The sequence below is a fragment of the Plectropomus leopardus genome, chromosome 12, assembly GCF_026936395.1.
Source record: "Plectropomus leopardus strain MGB_pleo_1.0 chromosome 12, ASM2693639v1, whole genome shotgun sequence".
Classification (NCBI taxonomy): Eukaryota; Metazoa; Chordata; class Actinopteri; order Perciformes; family Serranidae; genus Plectropomus; species Plectropomus leopardus.
In genome coordinates, this window is record NC_142187.1 from 31,408,840 (window position 1) to 31,430,828 (window position 21,989).

General features: G+C 37.4%; 1 protein-coding gene and 1 long non-coding RNA gene across 2 annotated transcripts; one reads left to right on the forward strand and one right to left on the reverse strand.

The window, feature by feature from the left end:
- The first annotated feature begins 3,417 nt into the window (after positions 1 to 3,417).
- mppe1 (metallophosphoesterase 1) lies at positions 3,418 to 21,142 on the forward strand. Its single transcript, XM_042497814.2, has 9 exons — positions 3,418 to 3,975; positions 4,101 to 4,209; positions 9,019 to 9,122; positions 12,763 to 12,843; positions 13,659 to 13,767; positions 14,112 to 14,192; positions 15,615 to 15,737; positions 15,950 to 16,090; positions 20,276 to 21,142. Exons 1-9 carry the CDS (start codon positions 3,725 to 3,727, stop codon positions 20,459 to 20,461), a joined length of 1,185 nt encoding a protein of 394 aa, XP_042353748.1. The 5' UTR covers positions 3,418 to 3,724; the 3' UTR covers positions 20,462 to 21,142.
- Positions 16,036 to 19,095, reverse strand: LOC148188129 (uncharacterized). The gene is made up of 3 exons (XR_015778210.1): positions 18,955 to 19,095; positions 17,008 to 17,227; positions 16,036 to 16,168 (listed from the first exon to the last, which is right to left on the reverse strand). It is a non-coding gene; the product is annotated as an uncharacterized LOC148188129 (long non-coding RNA).
- Positions 21,143 to 21,989: the final 847 nt, after the last annotated feature.

Consider the following 21,989-nt stretch of genomic DNA (forward strand, 5'->3'; position numbering starts at 1 on the left):
CCTACTATGTCCTCTGTATGCACTGATTTGTCATCATCACTTATTGAAACAAACATGTAAACTGTGTTTTTACAGATTTTTGTTAAACCATGTTAATACAGTTTGGGAGCTATTCACACAATTTTACAAGGTTAACAACAGTCAAACTGATTTTACATAAATGTGCACACACACAGTACTACTAATAAAGATTTTTCTTGGCTTTATAGAGCATGCTTCCAGCTGTTACACCTGATAACTTGTTATGCCCTGCAAGGCCTGGACACATGACCTGCTCCTGAATTCAATTTTAAGCTTGAAATAACTCATTCTATGGAAAAAAAAATAAGTGTGCAAAACTGCAGATTCTTCGCTCCAGATTCATTATCACATATTTCTAAAGAAACTATTTATTCCTTCAAACGACAGGCAAGCTGAGTCACACATTTAAATTCAGCCGTGGTGAAAAAGCGTTGGCAGATCTCAGGAAAAGGGGGAGCTTACAGTTGCATTTTTCTTTTGACCCACGCTGCATAACATCTGCACCAGCGGCTCCTAATGAGTGTCTGGAGGCCGACCAGTCAGACTAATTTAACATGAATCAAATCTGGTTTGGACACAGTATCACAGAAAACCAGCAGATACTTTCACCACCTCCCTTTAACGTAAGAGTCACTAAATCTGACTCTTATGGAAATGTCTTCTTTGTTTTCTCGAGTTGTTAAAGACGGCATGGGAGGTTGCATCCTAAGGGGAACTTTACATAAATTTGTCTGTAATTTAGGAAAACAGTCAAATTAATACAGTATATTTTTCTGTTTGTAAAAGAGAAATAATATAAAAATACTTAAAATAACATTTGGTTACTGACATACAAATAATGTCTATAATTTTACAGAGTTTAGTATAGAATTTAAAAATTAGGTTATAGATTTTTAATGTAAAAGTACACATTGATGATAAAACTAACAAGATATATCTTAGAGTTACAAAGAAAAACATTAAATTATTAGTATGGACATACACCCTCATGTAATGAGCTATTTAATTACAGTTAATTGTTGTTTCTGGAGTCTGATCTATACTAGAGACTAAAGACTGTGCCGCATTCACACACACAGATACAGGAATAAGCAGCAGTCTCTGGTCTCATGAACATATACAGTATAGCTCCTGTGTGAACAACCCCTTTAGTTCCCAACATGTGGGCCTAAATGGCGTTTTAAAGCCTAAAATTCTGGTGAAAAAAACTGACATAAGCTCGTATACTGTGCAGTTCTGGAGTAGATTTTAAGCTCCTACAAGGTTGCTCCACCCGGAAATTCCCAGGAAACCCATTAAGGACATGATCTCAGCGATGCAGGCTGTGAATATCAGCAGGAGTTGTGATATAAAAGAGTGTGAATTCTGTTTCTTGACTGTTTCAAAGGACAAGGAGACTCTAAATTTGAGTGTCAATTCCTTGATGTGTTGGAATCTCTCCTTCAGATGTACAAAACGCTTTGTTGAATCATTTTGGGGGGTTTAAAATGAAGTCATGATGGCAGTTTGTAATTTAAAGCAAATACCCTTCATTCGCTCAAAGTCTGTTGTGATTGGAGCAAAGCCAGGCTGAACATCCGGAGGGAAGCAGAGGGCTGAGTCTCCACCCTTTTTTTCCTTTCGGTTTTTAGAGTTTAAAAAAAAAAAAAAAAAAACTCATTCGTGATCACACACACATCACACGTCTGAAAAAAAGATGCCTTTCCCTTTAATCATGCTGTCATACGTCAGTTTCTCTCCTCTGTGCTGGTGCTGTTGCAGTGCTCCACTTTTCACTTGTGAAAGCTTCCTTATTCTGCACGAGTCAAATCTCACACTGAACGTCTTGTTTCTGCTGCTGGGACAAATGTTTTAGGGTCAGGGTGAAGACAGGAAATGAGTGACGGGGCCTTTTCTTTGTGAGCATGCATGACTCTTGCAAACCGACTGGTTCAGCCGGTAACTGAGGGCCATAACGACGGTTTTGTTGGAGCAGTGTGGACAAACTCCTCTCTGCTGGTAGTTTCAGAGCTGCACACACAGGCAGTCTCCGGGCTGATTAGATTTCTGCTCTTAATCACTTAATCTCATTTGTCCCATAGTTTCTGGCTCCTTTCCATCTGTTAGGCTCGTATTTGTGTCTCTTTGTGGACGCATGCCAGCCTTTCTTAGCCCTGATCAAATTTATCAATAGTTTTATAGGTTACAGATGGCTTTTCAACAACTTTTAATTCAAGTGTTTTTAATCTCCCTCTTGCCAACCATCCCTCCACCTCTCCACAGACACCGTCAAGCTCGCAGGTGTGAGAAAGAAAAGTACAGGAAGTTGACTGAAGTCGCTTTTAGGTTTAGTTAAATTTACCTTCTTTTTTTGGAGCAATTTTCAAGTTAAACAACACAGTTTCAGATCTGGTCAAAAAAATTAATAAAATTGACATTTGTTAAAGATTTATTGTTTTATTTTTAATTCTTTTTCTCTTTCAAAATAAAAATGGTGTTGGGTGTGTAAACAAAGTAAAGTATGCAGCTACAGTAAAATAATTAAATAAAATATATCTGTTGAGGTAAATAGTGCAATAATTCCCTCTGAAATTTAATTTATCATAAAACAGAGATACACCATTAAAATACAAGTATTACTAAATTTTTTAAGTACAGTATGAGAGAAAGTATATTTAGAACATTTTGCCATAACTCAAAACCAGTGATGAAATATAACTAAATAGGCTACATTTACTCAAGTACTGCACTTAAGTGCAGTTTTGAGTTATTTATTTACTTGACTTTTACTTTTATGCTACTTAATACCTACTCCAGTACAGTTTGTAATAATGTACTTTTTACTCTACTGCATTTATTTGACAATATTAATTATTTTGCAAAATACAAATCATTTAGCATAGAATTATGGAATAGTTATAGCTCCACTTTCACTGGCTGCAGCATTAGGCTGAAAGGGGTAATTTATGAAACAGGTGTCTGGGGGCGGTCTCCATCAGGAAATTTTGAGCATCACTTTGACTTCTGCATCAATTTGTGCCTTTTTTGCATAAATTGCACTCTATCCACCAAAAAATGTCTTTAATTTGGTCAAATAAAACTCCTGTGCTACCTTTATGTTTTTATTGTGGGAGATAACTGTTCTAAATATTTAAGGGACATGATCACTGCACCATCCTCCAAAATCTACACCAATGATTGTAATGCTAATATTTTTGTAGGCTTTAATTTGAATTAGATTTTGAATGCATGACTTTTACTTGCAACAGAGTACTTCTACATTGTGGTTTTACTGCTTCTTAAGTAAAGGATCGGAATATTTTTTTCACCACTGATAAAAACACATAATTTCATCTATGGATTGGCTATGGATCTATATGATTGTTTCATTTTGAAAGGGATCACCGGAAGTGTTGTTTCCAGCTTGACTGTTAGAGCTGAGATGAGACTTGGTTGCGAAACAGCGGCAGGCTGCTGCTCCGCTCGACTGTCTCTGTCCACAATCTGAGGACATTATTTAACTTTTTATCCTTTATTTTAAACCACCGGGACTCCACACGGGGCTTTTCTTTGTATCGGTCGCTGCCTCAGAGCAACTTGCCATGAGCATCACCCGGCTGGAGACCTAAACACTGGGTCTGGAAGAGGTGAAGATGCCTCATGGACCGCTCCATCACCGACAGTGCGCCAGTTCAGGGCATCCCAAACGCCGAATAACAAAGAAATGCCGAGGTTTAGCGCCAGATGGATGGTTGCGGTGGTGCTGATTCTCCTGGTCAGCGGTGCTTTCTTCTTCTGCGAGTATCTCATCTACTTCCCGACCATCCTCAAGTGCGCCTGGCCGAAGATCAGCCATGCACGGGGTGGCGAGGGCATCGACGGCCGGCCGATGGACACTACGGTCCGCGCTATGGTGCTGTCGGACACCCACCTCCTCGGAGCCGTCGGGGGACACTGGTTCGACAAACTGAGGAGGTAATGACATTTTTTTCTTCTTTGTTTAAAGCAATCCATCACTGTGTCTCCATCCATCTTCCGGGCTCTGCAGGAGTGTAAACAAAAACAAAAAATAATGCTTATACTTGTCTCCAAACGCGCAGGGAATGGCAGATGGAGAGGGCTTTCCAGACCGCTCTGTGGCTGCTCAGGCCCGAAATAGTGTTTATTCTCGGGGATATCTTCGACGAAGGCAAGTGGAGCTCGCAGAAGGTAACGTAGAGCTCGCTTTTTTCCCCCATTCTTGCTTTGTCTGCACAGTGCTGCTGCTGATGATGATGATGCTGGTGGTGATGATGATGATGGTGGTGGAACAACAGTATGTGGATGCAGAGCAGAGGCCGGTACTCTCATCATCATCATCTTGTATACCATCCAGGCCTGAGAGGCTGCAGTTTTGTTTTTTTTTAGGAAAACACCAACAACAGCAGCTGCAGCCTGCAGCCTGCAGCCTGCAGCCTGCATCCTCTCAGCCCTCTATCAATCTTGATTTAGGGACTGTTCTTCATTTATTACAGGAGCTGGATTACAGGTTGCTGGAGTGTGACTTTGTTTTGTTGTTATTGATTTAACCTCTCGAAGCTATAAATATTTTTCCTTGAGCCTCTCTGAGTGACTGGTGGAATTGCATGACCCCCTGAATCCACCATAATTTATAATAAGTTTTTTTTTTTTTTAAACTGACCCTTTTATATCGATCTCAGTTACAATTTGAAGATAAAAACCTGGAGTTAGTTTGTAAAAAAAATATATTAGATATAATATTCTTTTAGAATAAAATGATTTTTGATGAAAATATCACTATTTTAACCCTCTGAAATCTGAGCAAATTGGCTTGATTTCTTTGAAAAACATGAAAAATCAGTGAGCGATGAAGAAGAAATTACCCAAAAATTAGCAAGAAATTAATTTTTAAAAAGTGGAAAAAAAATACTAGACTATTAGAAAAATAAAATAAAATAAAATAAAAAGAAACTTTAAGAAGGCACACAAGGCTTCAAAATGTGATTTAGAAATTAGAATAAATCTGTAAAATAGTTTTAAATATGGAATTATAATAATTGCAACTTTGGTTTCTTCCCTAGATTTTTTCTTTTCCCTCAACATATTCTCTAGAAGATTTTCCGTAGCCTTTTAAAAAATAATTCTCTACATCTACTAATTTCTTGCAATCGGTGGACATTTCTTATCAAGTTGCCCATTACATATTTCATATGTTTTGAGAGCAGTTGCACCTATTTGATTTGGGTTCAAAGGTCTAAATACTTGTGAAAGGCATCTGAAAGAAGCACAAAAAAGTATTTTTTCCCTAGGTTTCACATGTTTGAGTTCAGATTTGGTTGTTTTTATCTGATAGAAGTGTTCATCACACACAATGTGCCCTGAGACGGTTGGAAATATAAAAATCCAATGATGAATCCTGTTTTCACAGTTCCTGGCTAACATAAATAGTGTAATTTTGGCTGATGCGTGAATTTGTGTTTTTCTTTTCTTTTGGCCCTCCCTGAAGCTCGAGCCTCCCTGAGTGACTCGGAGAAAATGACCCTCCATTCATCATAAACTAGTTGTCAGAATTTAAAAACTGATGCTTTGATGTTTGAAAGTTAAAAGGTAAACTCTGAAGATGAAATCCTTGAGTCGAAATAATCCATAATTTTACTCCTCTTGTCTTGCATGCTGGTTATTCAGTGCAATTTTTGGCAAAGTTTTAAATGCGACGTGTAGAATAAAGTGATTTTGATGAAATAAGCATTTGTCCCACATAATATTTAACAAGGACAGTCAAAAATGTGAAAATCCAGCAATCATTTCAGTTTTTACAGTTTATGGCTATGATAAATGCTGCAACTAACCATAAATTTGTTGCTAGATTTTAAAATGTACCCTTTGACATTTGAAACTTAAAAGATGAAGACGAAATCCTGGCATTGGAAAAAAACCCAACTTTTTTTCTTGTTTATTCTTGGCAAAATTTTAAATGAGACATTTAGATAAACTGATTTTTATGAAATATCACTATCACTATCACTATAATAAAGCTAAGGTTTTTTATTGTTTGTTTGATTATTCCTGATATTTGCATTCATCCCACAAAATGCATTCAAAGACTGTCAAGAATTTCTGTTTTTACAGTTTCTGGCTTTGGTAAATAGTTTAATTTTGGCCGTTTTTTAAAGAAAACAAGCTTTCCAAGCCCATATTTTCTCTAAAAGTTAAAAAAAAAAAAGTTAAATAAACACAAAAAACAGCCATTTAAAGCTGTATTTCCCCCCCAAAAGCCAAAAAAAAAACACAAGTCCTTCCCCATAGCTGGAAAATAAGTTGACATCTCCCACCTTTTTGCACCACGCTCTACCCTCTAACAATTAACAACACTCCCTAAAGAAATAATCACATACCCTGGGAATTCTCACACATCTATTACTGGATTGTGAACCGGGATCCGTCAAGTCACACAGAGGAATTGTTGAGTAAGTGCAGCACAGAGGAGAGCCTCATTAAAACAGGAAACAGAACTTGCAGACTGTAAAATCTCCACTAATCTACTATGTTACCCCATCAGCTTCCTCATTCATTTTCACACTTGGATGGCACCTCGCCTGTAATTTGTATTCTGTGAAAGTTTTTAAAAGAGGAAGAACTCAAATCTTTCATTTTGAAGATTGAGGAACAGAAAATATCTGCTGCAGCTAAAGACTTTCTCCCACGACACATCAGTCTGTCAATTATCCTTTTGACTGATTGGTTGTCTGAAAACAGTTAAAAGTGCCGGTTAAAAGTCAAAAGGGCTGCAACTAACGATTGTCTTGATTGCTGATTAATCTGTCAGTTTTTTTGCTTGAGTCATATATTAATTGTGTGGTCCGCATTTAATAAAAGTGAGAAAATGAGAGTTACAAGTTCACAGACCCCAATTTTCATCTTTAAATAGTTTGCTCTGTCTGGTATTTTGTTCTAAACCCAAATATATTGTATCTAAAGGTCCAGTATGTAGGATTCAGGGGCAGAAATGGTATAAAATATTCTATACTATGTTTCCTTAGTTTATTATCCTGGAAATAAGACTTGTTGTGTATTTGTTACCTTAGAAAAAGTCATTTATCCACAGGGTATGCTATGTTTTTAGTCCAGAGAGGACAAACCAAACATTGGCTCCAGATAGGACCATTTGAGTTTTTGCATTTTGAAGTTCCCCTACACATTTGGCACCTGATAGAAGTTTCAGTTCTGCAACCTCACAGCTCTCACTAGCTTCTTTTATACTGCCTGTTTAAGGAGGGAACATTGTGTCATTATGTCGCCTTGCCACTGTAAAAGGCACGATCGCAGAGCTGGGCGACAGAATTGCCTGTCCTTCACTTCATAAACATTACCAGGGCTAAATCAAGTTCAGCAACATGAACGGGACTGGCATGATGTTTTGTTGGCGTGTTATGTGCGCGTCCCACTGTGGGAGATTTTAAAAACCAGCTAGCAGCAGTTAGCTAACTCAAGGAAGTAGAACAGCGGCCGTGAATGTCCATAAATCGTGAAAACAATTAAATTTAGGAGCTCCTTCCCCTCTGAGGAGAGGAGGACATCACCAAATAACAGGGATTGGTATTGCCATGTTATGCCATAGCTATTTTTTTAGAAAGTGCTGCTGACGTGTATGTTATGTCAAACTAGAGGCCTATGCTGACGTCCAGCCCGTTCTTACTCTGAACTCTGACGGCGTCACATGAGAACGCAGCCGGACAGAACCAGTGACGCTGTTATTGTACGCTGGCGGACGGCCAGACAGCAGCGGGGGCGTCCACATGCAACACGCATGGGCGACGTCCAGTGAGAACGTGGCCAGACGGAACCGGTCGCGTGCACATGAAATGCTCAAGGACAGTGTCAGCCACTGATACTGCCAGTAACCACGTTATAAAAGGAGCACGAGTGCACTTACAGGGCGTGTGGGAGGGGAGGTGGATGGGTCCCACAAACAACTGACTTTAGTGGGGGAACATGCTGCTTTGTGCATGCTGTGACGTCACAGTAACGGGCTGCCTCATCCCACCATGTGCATTTGTTGACGTCAGCATAATGGCATCCCAGAGTGAAACAGATGACACAGAAGGATCCCTTAAACTTCATAGGTAGACGTGGAAGGTCCTGACAGAGCAGCACCATGTGATTTTGCTTACACGATGCCGGCATGCTGTCTAAAGTCACACACTGGAGGGACATGATACTGCTGTTTTTGGTTCTGTGTAAAAATGCACTGGAAGCGTAAAGACGGAAATTCATAGCGGATACTGCAATCTCCGTGTAAAATGAGCTGTTAAATCCTAAACTCTAGACCTTTCAATGATGTAAAACACTAGAAAGCAGCAAATCCTTGCAAATAGTTGGCATTTTTGCTTGATACATAACTTTTGAGATTCGCTGATAATTAAAAACAAATGGTTTCAGGCTACATTTTGGAGAATTTAAAGATTTGAATTTGCAGCAAGAGAAATGATACTTAAAGTTGCAACTAATGACTGTTTCCTTTTTCGACAGTTTGATCGATCAGTGTTGGAAAATGGTAGCAAGTAACCATCTAACCCAAAGTTTAAATGAAAGAAAACACAAAAACAAGTAAATCTGTATAAATAAGAACAGTAAACTGACAGGTGTTCTGCATTTTTCCCTGATTCAAAGACGAATTATTGAATCAGTGAATCTTCTCTCAATCGATTCACTGTTGCAGAGCTAATTAAAAGTAGCACCATGGAGTCATTTAGAGACATATCAGCATGAAAAACATCATGTAAACACACAGCACTGATGTAATCAAAGGCCTCCTGTGTGCTGTTTTGGCCCCTGCAGGTGCAAAATTGAATCTGGAGTCTGAATCAAAGACGCCCAGCTCAGCCACCCATGGGGGCTGTGGGGTGACCCTCAGAGATCCTATTAACTCTCATGAGCTTCCTGGGGGAGTTTCAACTTATTAGAAGCCTGCGCTGAAACCTGTTTTGTGTTTGTGTTGTTTCGTCTCTTTCTCTCCAGCACTGGGAGGACGACGTGCGCCGTTTCCACAGGATGTTCAGACACACCACTGACACAGAACTGGTTGTACTGGTTGGAAATCACGACATCGGTTTCCATTACGAGTAAGAACAGGCTTTACAGCATAACTGTTTTTATTGTTTAACCTTGAGTCATGTGTACCACACAATCAGCTTTTGATTACCTCTGATTAAGCTGCAGAGGTTTCAGGAGAGGAGTTACAATAAAACATGGACTTTAGCGCCATAAAGGGTTTCTGCAGGTCAGGTTCAGTTTAAAAAAAATTAGGCCCTAAAAGTCTTAAACCCTTTGACACCTGAGCAAATTGGTTTGAGATCTTCTGAAAACATGGGGAAAATAATAATTATTAATCATCATCATTGTTTAATAATAACAATAATAGTTAGCATTATTATATTAGTTATTATTATATTGTTATTATTATTAAATTAGGTTACCGAAAATATGCATGAAAACATATACTTTTTAAAAATTTTCAGGTAATTTTCTTGTTTGTTTTTGTCTTATTTTCGTTTGTTGTCATGGTTGTCGTTTTCAGGTTATCTTCTTGTAACTTTTTGTTAATTTCTTGCTTATTTTTGAGCCGTGTCTTGTTAAGTTGCTTGTTGCCTTCTCCCCATTTTTTTGCAAAAAGTCAAACCAATTAGCTCAGGATTCAAAGGGTTAAATAGTCTTAGATTTGAATTTGTGAGGTATTCATTGCCACAATCATTTAATCTAATTTCATTTATCCACCTTTTACTTTTCCTTTTTTCAAAATGAGTCAAGATCTTCTGCATCAAAATCTATATGTCTTCAGATGTTGGAAATGTTTAAACAGAACCTATCACTACCTATCACTCTATAAACGTATCTGCATTGCTTGAATAAGAAAAGCATGTTTTATCCTAAAATTAGTACAAGATTTAGTTAAAAATAATCTTAAAAAGGTTGTGAAAAGCATTACATTTATGTGTGCGACAACTGTAGACACCGTGATTTCAGTAATTGTCACTTGTTAGACCTCCGCATGATGGCTTTCAGTCCTATTATTCACTGCCACAGCTACAGAAACAACAGACTCAAAAAGTACTTGTAACTAGAGAGGACAGTTATCAGCTGTCATGAAAGCCTCGGAGAATTAAAGCAAACAACAAGAACAAAAGAACTTTGTCACTATTGCATAACCTTTGAGGAAGTATTTGACTATGAGCCAATTAGGAGGACTTTTACAGGGATAATACTGTACAAGGGTTGGACACTAAAAGCAGTCAGGGCCATAGATACCTGTGAGGACACTGACGATATGTTTGATGCATAATGTCGATATCACTGTAAAAAGTAATCCAGGGGAGCTATCACCACCGCCTGATTAAATGTGTGGTTGCAGGATAAAAAAAAAATCTAATCTATTGATCTAGATAAACCTTTTTAAGTTACAAACATTATTTAAATGAGTTGTATTGACATAATAATGTTGATAATTACATCAATTTAATATAGTGTGTGCAATTTACATGTTAACTGGTTTAAAAAAATGTAAGTTGTATTTAAGTATTGAAACAAGCTTGATAATTTAACTTTTTTCCACCTTTACATAAAATGCCTGTTAAGTTAAGACAGTTAAGACTGCGTTAGGGACCTGCAGGCAAAACAACAACACAAAGGACATTTTCTTACTTAAAATCTTGTATTTTACAATCAACTATTAAGTAAGAGCTACTTAAAAAGGCCTTTGTTTGTAGAAGAGAAGCTAATCCCCCTAACTCTGTGTAGAGCACTGTCATAACTCAAGAAGATTGATGTAAACCATTGTGTTACTTTTTTTTAGCCAAGTAATTTGTTTTAAGAAAGAAAGAAAGAATTTAAACCAACACTTTTGTTAAAGCTCCCATTTTTACATGTTTAAGAAAAAGATCTTTTTCACTCATTCAATAATTATATTTATGCAAGTACTTCTCCTTGTCCAAGACAATCCATTCACCTAACAGGAGTGGCAGTTTTAACAGCGTCGTTACTACACAGGTGTGTCATGGGATGGTCATAATGAAAAGCCACTCAAACAGGTTCAGTGTGATCACACAGCACAATGCCACATGTGTTGGAAGTTTAAAGGGAGTGTTTCATTGGTGTGCGGGCTGCAGGAATGTCCACAGCTGTTGCCTGTGAACTGAATGTTCATTTCCCTGTGATAAGCTGTCTCCAATGCAGTTTCCGTGAATTTGGCAATCAGTCTCACAACCACAGGCCAAATGCAGCCACAAAAGCTCAGGACCTCCACATCCAGCATCTTCAGCTTTTGGTCGTGAAATGGACATTAAATTCATAGGCAACATCTCTTGGACGTTCCTGCAGTCAGTGTGCCAATACTTCTTTAACTTGTGACATCTGTGGCACTGTGTTGTTTGAACAAACTGCACATTTTAGAGTGACCTTGTATTGTGACCACACAAAGGAACGCCTGTGTAGTAATGATGCTGTTAAAAGTGCCTCACATGTCAGGTGGATGGATTACCTTGGAAAAGAAGAAGTATTCACTAACAGAGATTTTTTTAAAAATTGTGACCAAAATTTGAGAGAAATATATCTTTTAAAGTCTTAGATCTTTAACACTTTTGAACTTGCGCAAATGAAACATAAATTTAAAAAGTAAAAAAGAAAAAAGTGACAATAAAATTACCTGAACATATGTACACAAAAAAGATTTTAAATTTAAAAAAAAAAAAAAAGAGAGAGAGAGAGAGCGAGAGAGAGAGAGAGAGAGAGAGAAATGAAAAAAAGTCCTGGTGGGGGACATCTATTTTGGGGGTGCATCTATTTTTATATATTTTACATCTATTTTTATATATTTTACCATATTTTTTAGAATATAATTTTAAATAACAAGATTTTATAATTGCAAATATAGTTTTCTGCACATTTTTTCCTTTCTGGCATTTATCTTATAATAATCCTCCCCTCTTTGATTTTTCGACAATTTTATTTTTTCTTTTCGATTATTACTTATTTTTCGCAATTTGTGGGACATTGCTTACCAAGTTGGTCATTGCCTTTTTACCCAGTTTTCAAAAGAATTCCTAATTTTCTTGGGTTTCAAAGGGTCGAATAGCTTGTTAGAGATATTTGAACGCAGCACAAGAAAATTATGTCGGTCCACGTTACAAAAGGTTAACTTAAACCTGAAAAATGGGAGAAAATCAATAGTGTTTCATTAACATTTTGTTCAGTGTATTTCTAATATTGTCAACATATCAAAAGATTAGACTTTATTACACTTTGGTTTATCTGGTCACATAAACATATCTGTTAGAAAAAGCACAATATAATGTACAATATCATGTAACACTTTGATGACAGAGGTCCTGAATCAACTTAATGGTAATTTCTGAGCCTGTATTAGATTGCATTATATCGCAGAGATGTTGCGTTCATTGTGTCCACGCCCCTGTATGTAACACTCGTTTTGTTTGAAACTCTATTTCTTAATATCTCAGGGGAAGAAGCAGTGAGAGGAAATAAAATGAGATGCATAAAATCATTCTACAGTGAAATATTTGATGTCTGTGATTCAGGACTGTGGGATTATGCAGACACACAGCTGCTCATATGTGCTTGGATTAGACGCGTGCAGCAGGAAGTGAGATGGCTCGGCTCTTATGTAACAGTGTATGACAGACAGACGTGACAGACTGAGCAGCAGGGTGGTTTTTTTTGTGCTGACGAGCGTGTTGTGTCTCCCTGCAGGATGGACTGGTTCAAGCTGCAGCGATTTGAGAAAGTCTTCAATGCTTCCTCCACACGGATCGTCACCAAAAAGGGAGTCAAGTGAGTGATGGGAGGATGCAACATATACAACGGCCCTGCAGGGATGTGACTCAGGAAGCCTGAAGGTCACAGGTTTAATCCCCTGAGTCAGTCCGTGCCAAAAAAAAAGCTTTTAAAACAAACAACAGGAAATAAACTGCTCCAGAGATTTTAAAAATCTGCTAACAGGCATACATGACAAAATGCATTCCTGTTCTCACACTGATGAACCACAAGCACTGCATTAAAATCGAGCATTTTTGCTCAATAGTAAGTCTTAACAGTTTGTAATTGAGTCTTATTTTCCTAAAATCAAGTGAAAATGGAGAATGTTTAATTTAGTTTTTAATGCAATTATGATGATGGACCGAACTACACCCACAAACTGGATCACCATTCAGAAGTAAGCATGCATCTTCTGCCAGATCACTGAGCACCACTGAGCTGGCTAGTTTTTAAAACATATATTTTGGTGCTTTGACCACCACAAGCCGATTCTCACGTAGCTCTATATATCGGAGAAGGTTGACATCTCTACAGCCAATATCTCCAAAACTCTGCAGCTCACAATTTAAATGTATAAATAGCACTGCAGGTAGCTGTTTAGCTCCTTAAAATACAAAATCTGTTGTCAGAAGCTTAACAGTCTACCTTTAAACCTAAAAAGCTCAGTGCAGTAAAGCTTTTCCGCTACACAAGATTTATGTGAAGGTATTCGCTCAAATTTCCTTACAGCAGTTGGAATAAAAAACATAATATGAAGTATCTCTGCAGCCTCACTGCAGCTCTTCTTCACTTCATGCCAGAGTTACTGAGACATTTTTTCTCTTCATCAGTTTTCTGCTGGTGAACAGCGTGGCCCTGCACGGCGACGGGTGTCCCATCTGCCAGTCGGTGGAGAAGGAGCTGATCAAACTCTCCAGAGACCTCAACTGTTCTCTTCAGGTGGGAGGAAAATTTTCTGGAAGTCGGTTTGCACACTTTCACGCTGTCAGCACCTCCAACACACTCTGCTGCTCATGGAGTGTGTGCATTCAAGTGAGGAAAAAGGAAAAAAACACACTTATATCCCAAAGTCAGTCGTACCTGAACCAAGTGTTTTGCTTTTTTTTTAAACATGTAGTGTTTGAAAAAGCAAATTAAAAAAGGTTGCTTCTCTCTTTTCCTACAAATCTCGAAACAGAAGGAGTGGAGAGATATGAAATAAAAATGATGACTGATGTCTGAAGATGCACTATGAGCTCTTGAACAAGACAGTCGATGAATTCTTTATGTCGTCTTTTCTGCAGAACTCGCAGTCCGGCAGCGGAGCGGCGGACAGCTGTGAGGGCTCGCAGCTCTATCCTCCCACTCCTCCCATCATGCTACAGGTAAACTGCAGCGGCATCTTCTCTGTTTTCATGTCCGAAAACATAAAGCTGACAAGGATTGATCCTCATCAGCAGCTTCTCTGGTCAGGGAGAGAATTAGTGCTGAAACACTTAGTTGATTAAAGGATCAGTCTGTCTTGTGATTGTTCCTCCTGTCCACATCGGCCTTGAAGTAACTCTCTCACTGTTTTGGGAGTCTTCCAAAGTTGCTGTTTTGATTTCGAGTTCCCTTTTTTTCAGGCTGTTTCCTCTCACATCCTCACAAGACTAAACAGTCACAGAAAGAGGGCATTTCCCACTAAAAGTCTCCTACTAAATTTAAGTCACACTGCTAAAGCCTTGTATTATTTTCGAGGACTGAGATTTTGTCTTTATCAGAGAGGGATCATTACACAGCCAGAGATGACAAAACAGGTGACAGTGGGCGGGTTTCCATTATAGATCTGCACAAAACTTGAGCGATATTTTCAAAATGTCAATAAAACACAATTGCGAGATGTCTGCATTTCCACTTTTCCACTTTTGGCTTGGTGTCACCCCCTAAAGCTTCCCTGTTCACTCTAAAAGACAAAATGTCTCTATGGTGGGTCTCCAAGGGTTAATCTAAACATTTATAAAAACAAATTAAATGACAAAAGCTGTTGGTTGCGGCCCTAATAAGTTAAATGATGTTAAATGCTATATATGCTGTTAAAACTCATAGCACTTCAATTTAAAGATTTCTAAAGATAATGATGGGAAAAGAAGAGAACTGCAAAGGATTATAGAACGAGTCCACCTGATGTAAACAAAGGATGTTTTTGTTCCTGTTTTTCAATGAACAAATGGGTGGCTCTTTTGATTATTTTCATTGTTGATTCATCTGTCGCTTCCTTAAAATGTCACAAAATTGAGAAAAGTCCAGAGAGTCCTAAAGTAACATCTATAAAATTACTAAATTTGTCCAATCAACTGTCCAAATCCCATATAGATATATCCAATTTTCCAATTTAACCAGAAAAAAAACAAAATTCTCACGTTTTAAGTCTAGTTTCTTGGCTGCGTGTTTGTTGTAGCTCAACACACAAACTAAACTAGGATCTTTGCTGTATAAAAAAACTCCTGCAAAAAACATAATTTAAAAACGTAAACAATAAAAAACCAAACAGGACATATGTTTCGTTTCAGCATGTGAAAATTTTAAGCCAAACAAATAGTTTTCTGCATTTTATGAATTTTTATGCACCAATTTGTGCATTTTAAGCGTCATTTTATGGTGTAGATGTACTATATTTTCAAAATAAAGTCCTCCACTACTTTCATGTTTTCTAGGGGTGCAGAAATACACATGCTCTAAATATAGAGGGGGGGCATGTCCCCTGCATCTCATCCCCAAAATCTATGCTGAGCGGTGATATTGATATTGCTCTTCATGTCCTCCAGCACTATCCTCTGTACAGAGTGAGCGACGCTGGCTGCACAGGACAGGACGCTGCACCGCCTGAAGAGCGACACCTGCTGTTCAGAGAGAAGTATGACGTGTTGTCAAAGGAGGCCTCACAGAGGGTGAGTGCTCTGCAGTCTCATCACACCACCTCTGCTGGGTCTCTCTTAAAAGCTCGAATCTCCTCCGAGGTGGTTTCATCCAATTAAAATACAGTACTGCTGTCAGAAAGGGTCCCATCTGGAAACAGCAGATGATGATGACGATGATGAAACTGATGATGTAAGCGAGCAGCAACCGGTCTCTGAGGTGGATGTGGATTTTCTCTCCTCAGCTGCTGCAGTGGTTTAGGCCCCGCCTCATCCTGAGTGGACACACCCACAGCGGATGTGAGGTTCTCCATGACAACAAGTACCCAGAAATAAGCGTGCCGTCCTTCAGCTGGAGGAACAGAAACAACCCGAGCTTCATCCTGGTGAGTGGGAGCAACATCCGGAGAGTTCTGCTGTGTTGTTCAGAGATGACGGTGAATGGTGGTGTGGGTGAGCTCAGTCTTCGTGGACAAAAAAAAACACTTTTAGTCTAAGTTTTTAACCGTTTAAAACCTGGACCGACATCAGTTCCTGTGCTGCTTTCAGACGCCTCTCACGAGTATTTAAACCTTTGAAACATGAGCAAAATGGTTTGATTTCTTTCAAAAACATGGGAAAAAGCAATAAGAAATAAGTAGATTTAAACCACTGTTTTTAAAAAGCTAGGGAAAAAATATATGTATAACTACAATAATTACATATTTAAAATTATGTCATAGAATTATAGTTTTTAAGCACTTTTTCAGGTAATTTCTGTGTTTGTTTGCTTTTCTTTTGGTTGCTAATTTTCAGGTAATTTTATTGTACCTTTTTTTTTTCAAAACAATTTCATGCTAAATTTTTGGGGCATGATTTCTTGAATCGCTTATTGCCTTCTCCCCAAGTTTTTGAAAGAAATAAAGCCAAATTGCAAATCTCTTTTTAAAGTGAGCTTTATCTCATTGTTTTTCTGTCAGGCCACGGCTTTAAGGTTTTGTTTCATTCTCATCGCCCTCCTGACAGCTGTTTTAAAGGAACAGTTCACTCCAAAATCAAAAATACATATTTTTACTCTCCCCTGTAGTGCTATTTATCAGTCTAAATTGTTTTGGTGTTGCCGAGTGTTGGAAATATTGGCTGTAGAGATGTCTGCTTTCTCTTCCATATAATGGAACTAGATGGCTTGTGGTGATCAAAAACAGAGGATATATATCTCCGTCAGGAGTTGGTGGATGGAAAAAGAAAGCTAAAATTTCTTATTCCAATAATCTGTTTGTCTTAATAATCCTAAAATATATTTATATAAAAGTTCACTTTTTACCTTGAGCTGATGCTGTGAAGACAATCTCACCACATGGTCCAGTTAGTGGCTGTTTTGAAGCTTTTGACCAAATTACATGATCATCAGCAGCAATGCAATTTGTCATGGACTTGAAGACAGTTCTCCGTTGGGCTGGGTATCTGTACTCGATGTCAGCACCAAGCAGAATCAAAAGTCTCCAGTCAAGTGATACCTGCATTCATTCCCTTTGTATCCAGATCTGCAGGGGAAAAAAATACTATTATTAAAGTGAATCACTGCAAGCGTTCATTGATTTAATGCAAAGTGTGACTGATCCACTGCCACAGCACTTACAACCCATACAGTCTGTGTTGTGGTGAAGTCAAGCATGGTGTATTTGATGAAGTTCAGAATGCCAAGGTGCTACTAAAATGTTCAAAAGTATGGCTTTATCTAACGCCTGTGGCATTTTACTTTCTTTTATTTTAATTTTCTATTTAAGGAGTTGTCCCACTGAAAATCTCTTTACAAACAAACAGCACAAAGATTTTTATAAACAAAAACAAACAAAGACTAAACACGATCAGGCAACTTGAAAAATAAAAAAAATAAAATCAGCAGTGTTCACTAACCAGACAAGTGCATTCAAAAAGTCTTTGTTTTTAAAATCTGCCAAGCTTGTAATAGAGTCTAATTTGGGGTGACTGCAGCTGACACCAAGAGGAGGGAGCAAAAACTTTAAAGCAGTTTTATGTTTTTTTGTGAGAGCATAGATGGGGAACTGAAGCCCTCTGAAACAAGCTGTCTGATGAAAAAAGGTAAATGTGGGAAAATAATCCCAATATAGCATACACCTAAACTGATATTGATATTTTAAGTAGGCTAAAACACATTTTGTTGTTGACCCCATCCAAAGCAGTACATTGCTTAACCTCTTCTGCTGGACCAATCACAGACTCCTGTGTTTCAGCTGTTCATAAAATAAGGCATTTCTGCCAAAATTGTGGTGAAAAATTTGTTGTGAAAATCAATGGTTTCCAAGGTTAAAATCATCAAAACATTTTCTTTTTTTTTTTATAGAACAAACCAACTTGTTTACATTTTTACAGAACCAAAGTCATAACAGTTACTTGTATACATGTAAAATATAGTTTTTAAAATGTTATTTAGTCCCAAATATTCTGTTAACACAGTATTTTGGGACTAAATACCTTAAGTAGCAAAGTTTGGCTGTGAACACGTAGCTGTTGACACATTTTTTGCTAAAAACCAGGAAGTACAAGAAAATGATAAAATTAGTAGATGTTTTTTTTCTATCATTTTAATCTCTGGAAGCACTAACTTTCACAATAAATATAACCTTTCGCCAACACATTAGTGAAAATTCACAATTTCCAAGTCCCCTGAAGTAGCTTAGGAAGATCTGGGATATCCAACAGAGTTTAAAATTATTTTTAATGAATTTGAGAATAATAATATAATAATAATAATTACCAAAAGCCACTAGTAGGTTAACTTCCACATCAGACTCCTGCCTGTACCTCATATAAACTTCCTTCAAAAAAATCACAACTACCCCATAAAGCAATATCACATGAAAGTTTTCCACAACAGTTCCACAAGCGCCACATATTACTACACAGTTTATAGTGCACAGATTATAATTTGTTTATTTAGGAAATTATTTATTTAGCTCCGCCAACACAAAAAGCTCCACAACTGACCTGGGACTGTTGCTAACCAAAACAAACATTCCCTCACATTAGCATGCTACTTTGTGTAAGCTAATTTCGGCTAACACGTTACCACAAGCCAGCTACTTTGTATTATTTACATATCTGTGCGATAACATACATTTTGCGGCCAGAGAGTGTGTTGACTGTGTATATACAAGTAGTAGTTTACACTCGCTTTGGGAGCTACCGACGAGCTAACGGCTAATTCAGACGGTACGCCGCTACATCTGCTAACGTCAAATTAGCTTACCTGAACGTTTGCGGTCAAGTATCCGGGCGTCTTTCCTGCCCTTCGTCCTTTTCTGACGACCGTTAATTACTTAACTTAAATATTATTTGCGGAGATTTGTCCCTCTTTGCGGTACAAAGTATTACGACGACAGCTTAGCCGTTACTTAGCCTACGGTTTAATAAACAGCTCGGAACACCTGTAACGCGGAGTGATACATGAATAGTAAAAAGGCCCAGACCTCATTGAATGTCTTCTGTCCAATCAGAGTGCTTGGTTGGAACTAACTGTTGTATGAATGTGAATGAATAAGTACTCCAGTGGTATCACATCACTTTTAGGATACTGGTATTGTAGTTTTATATATATAAAAAAAAAAAAAACTATAAGCAAACCCATTTTTCGGAGCATTTTTTAGGATTTCTTGTTCATATTACAACATGAATATCTGCTCTTGAATAGCTATTAAATTGACATTAAAGCAAAAATTCAAATAGCAACTTAAATTTGTATTATATTTATATTATGTCTATATTTATCTTTATTCTTTTTATTATTTTTTATTGCTTCAAAATTAAAAACACATTGACATACAGAGCTTTACAATAAATGCTTGATATCATATACTACATAAAAAATAGCAAACCAAATGAGGATAATTCTGTTGTCAACATTTTGCAATTACTGTCCCTTAATTTAATACAATACTGATTGTTGAATGTTAGATGTAAAACGCAGAAGAAAGAATTAATAATAATAAAATAATAAAAGCAATAGATAACAATGATCTAATATTACTACTACTACTACTATTATTATTATACATGAAAAATGAATAATAAGTAGGTGTTGATAAAGAAGTAATGTAAAATGAATAAAAATAAAATAAAATAAAATAAAATAAATATTCAGTATGTGAAGGTGGTGGGAGTATTGATATCACTGGCAGTCCCCGTCCAAATTTAAATATGTCCTAAAATACACATTTTTGTGAATCCAACATAAAATTATCACATCTTGGCCTATTTGAGAAAATAAATAAATAATAATTGAATAATTCACAGTACAAAACATTGATAATAGGTTATCTGTTGATCATGAATCATTGCCAAATGAATCCATGATGCATAAATATATGAACATGTCTAATTATTATTTTAAAAGCTTAGTACTATGTGCATCAATTCACAAAAAATATTCAACAATGAACCAAATAGGAGTTGCAATTCTTAGTTTTTGGACGCCCTCTGGTGGCCGAGGGGCTCAAAGCAGACACTAATGACAGCATCACCACTGACCATCTCCTCTAACCTGTTATCCTCCTCGTCTCCTTGTCTCTCAGGCGTCCGTGTCACCTGGCAGTTACACTCTGTCCAAGTGTTTCCTGCCGGAGGAGAGCACGGTGATCGGCGTTTACTGCTCGGCCGGCGCCTGCATGCTGCTGCTCTTCCTGGCTCACTGTCTGTGGATGAAAGGCCTGCTGCAGTGCCTCAGCCTCTGCCTGCTGGGGAAGCACAAGTCCCTGTGACCCGCAGAGAGCACCAGGACAGAGCCATCACACTAGAGTTAAATACTTGATGTGAGGATTTGTGACGTTCCTCTCCTGAACGGGTCCAAAAATCTGTTTGTGCAACCTCGATTTGTTTGTCCAAATGTTTCACGGCACTGTGAAGGACATATGATATATGTTTTAGATGTCTTTAAAAGGACTCATCCCTTGTGGTATTGATGGTGTGATTATAGCCTGTGACGACAGAGCACATGTGGGGCCAAATTACAAATAATCTCTGGTGTTTGTTTGACCTTCCCTGGGGAAAAGCATGAAAATGAAGCATTTTCAATCACAGAAAAGTCACAGTTTTGACTGACTGATTCAACACGTACGCACATGTGGCATTAAGTAAGACAAATCAAACAGAGAGTACATATGTAAATATTAAATGTCCCTGGTTGGATTTAAGGTGGTAAAGTCAGATTTATGTCTCCTCACTCTGATGTTAACTGTGATCTGATGTAAACACACTGATCATCTCACTCACTGAACACCGTTTGTTTCTGTTGTTGATGTCTGATGATCCACCCGTTGTTTTTATGATGCATATCTGAGTATATTTATTGCTGAATTTCTGTGCCAAATGTTTGTGAGAAATTTTTGCCGAATTGTTGAAATGTTTCTGATGGACTGTACATAAATAAATCAGAATCTTAAGGTCTGTTTTCAGAGAGTTGTGGTTCAAACTAAAGGTCAACGATCAATGTTAGAGGTCACACTGTGGATTAACCCTTTGAAATCTGGAGCCACATCACTTTCCTAGTGCTGCTTTCAGACACATTTCAAGTATTTAACCCTTTGAACCCTAAACAATTGGTACGATTTCTTTTGAAAACATGGAAAAAAGGCAATGGGCACTTTGGTGATGAGTAAAATTTACAGATTTAGAACATTATTTTTAAAAAGCTGGGAAAAAATTTCATAAGCCAAGAAAATATAATAACATATTTAAACTTATGTTACAAAATTATTATAATTTTGTAAGCACCTTTTCCAGGTAATCAAAATTTACTAATTTATTTCTAATTTTTTGGGACATTTCTTCTTCAGGTGCATAATAATAATTTTGTTCTTTCAAATAAATTAAAATGTATAATCAAAAAATTATAACTGGGAAATTTTTCCCCAGCATTTTTTAAAATAGTTGCTAAATCTACTAATTTCAGGTTTCAAAGGTTTAACTTCTTGTAAAAGGCATCTGAATGCAGCACAAGAAAAGTGATGTCATTTGAGGTTTCAAAGGGTTAATTTAAAGTGGTAAATAAGTTCAATAAGAGAAGAAAATTAAAGGAATACTTCAGACCCAAATGGCCATTTGTATATTAATTTCTTACCACGTGCTGAATTCCTGGAAAAAAAGTTTTTCTAGCTTTGCTAATTCTATTAGGAGTGAATCAAGATAACGTACAATCAAACAATTTTTTCAAAATATAATCCCTTTTTTTCTCATTTTGTACTCTGCACAGGTGACAGGAGATTATTTGCTTGATTAGACCCTTTCTCA

Coding starts and splice junctions, on each gene's coding strand:
- mppe1 (XM_042497814.2), top strand. CDS start 3,725: ATGCCGAGGTTTAGCGCCAGATGGATGGTTGCGGTGGTGCTGATTCTC. Junction 12,844..13,658: donor GTCACCAAAAAGGGAGTCAA/GTGAGTGATGGG, acceptor TCTCTTCATCAG/TTTTCTGCTGGTGAACAGCG. Junction 13,768..14,111: donor ACCTCAACTGTTCTCTTCAG/GTGGGAGGAAAA, acceptor TCTTTTCTGCAG/AACTCGCAGTCCGGCAGCGG.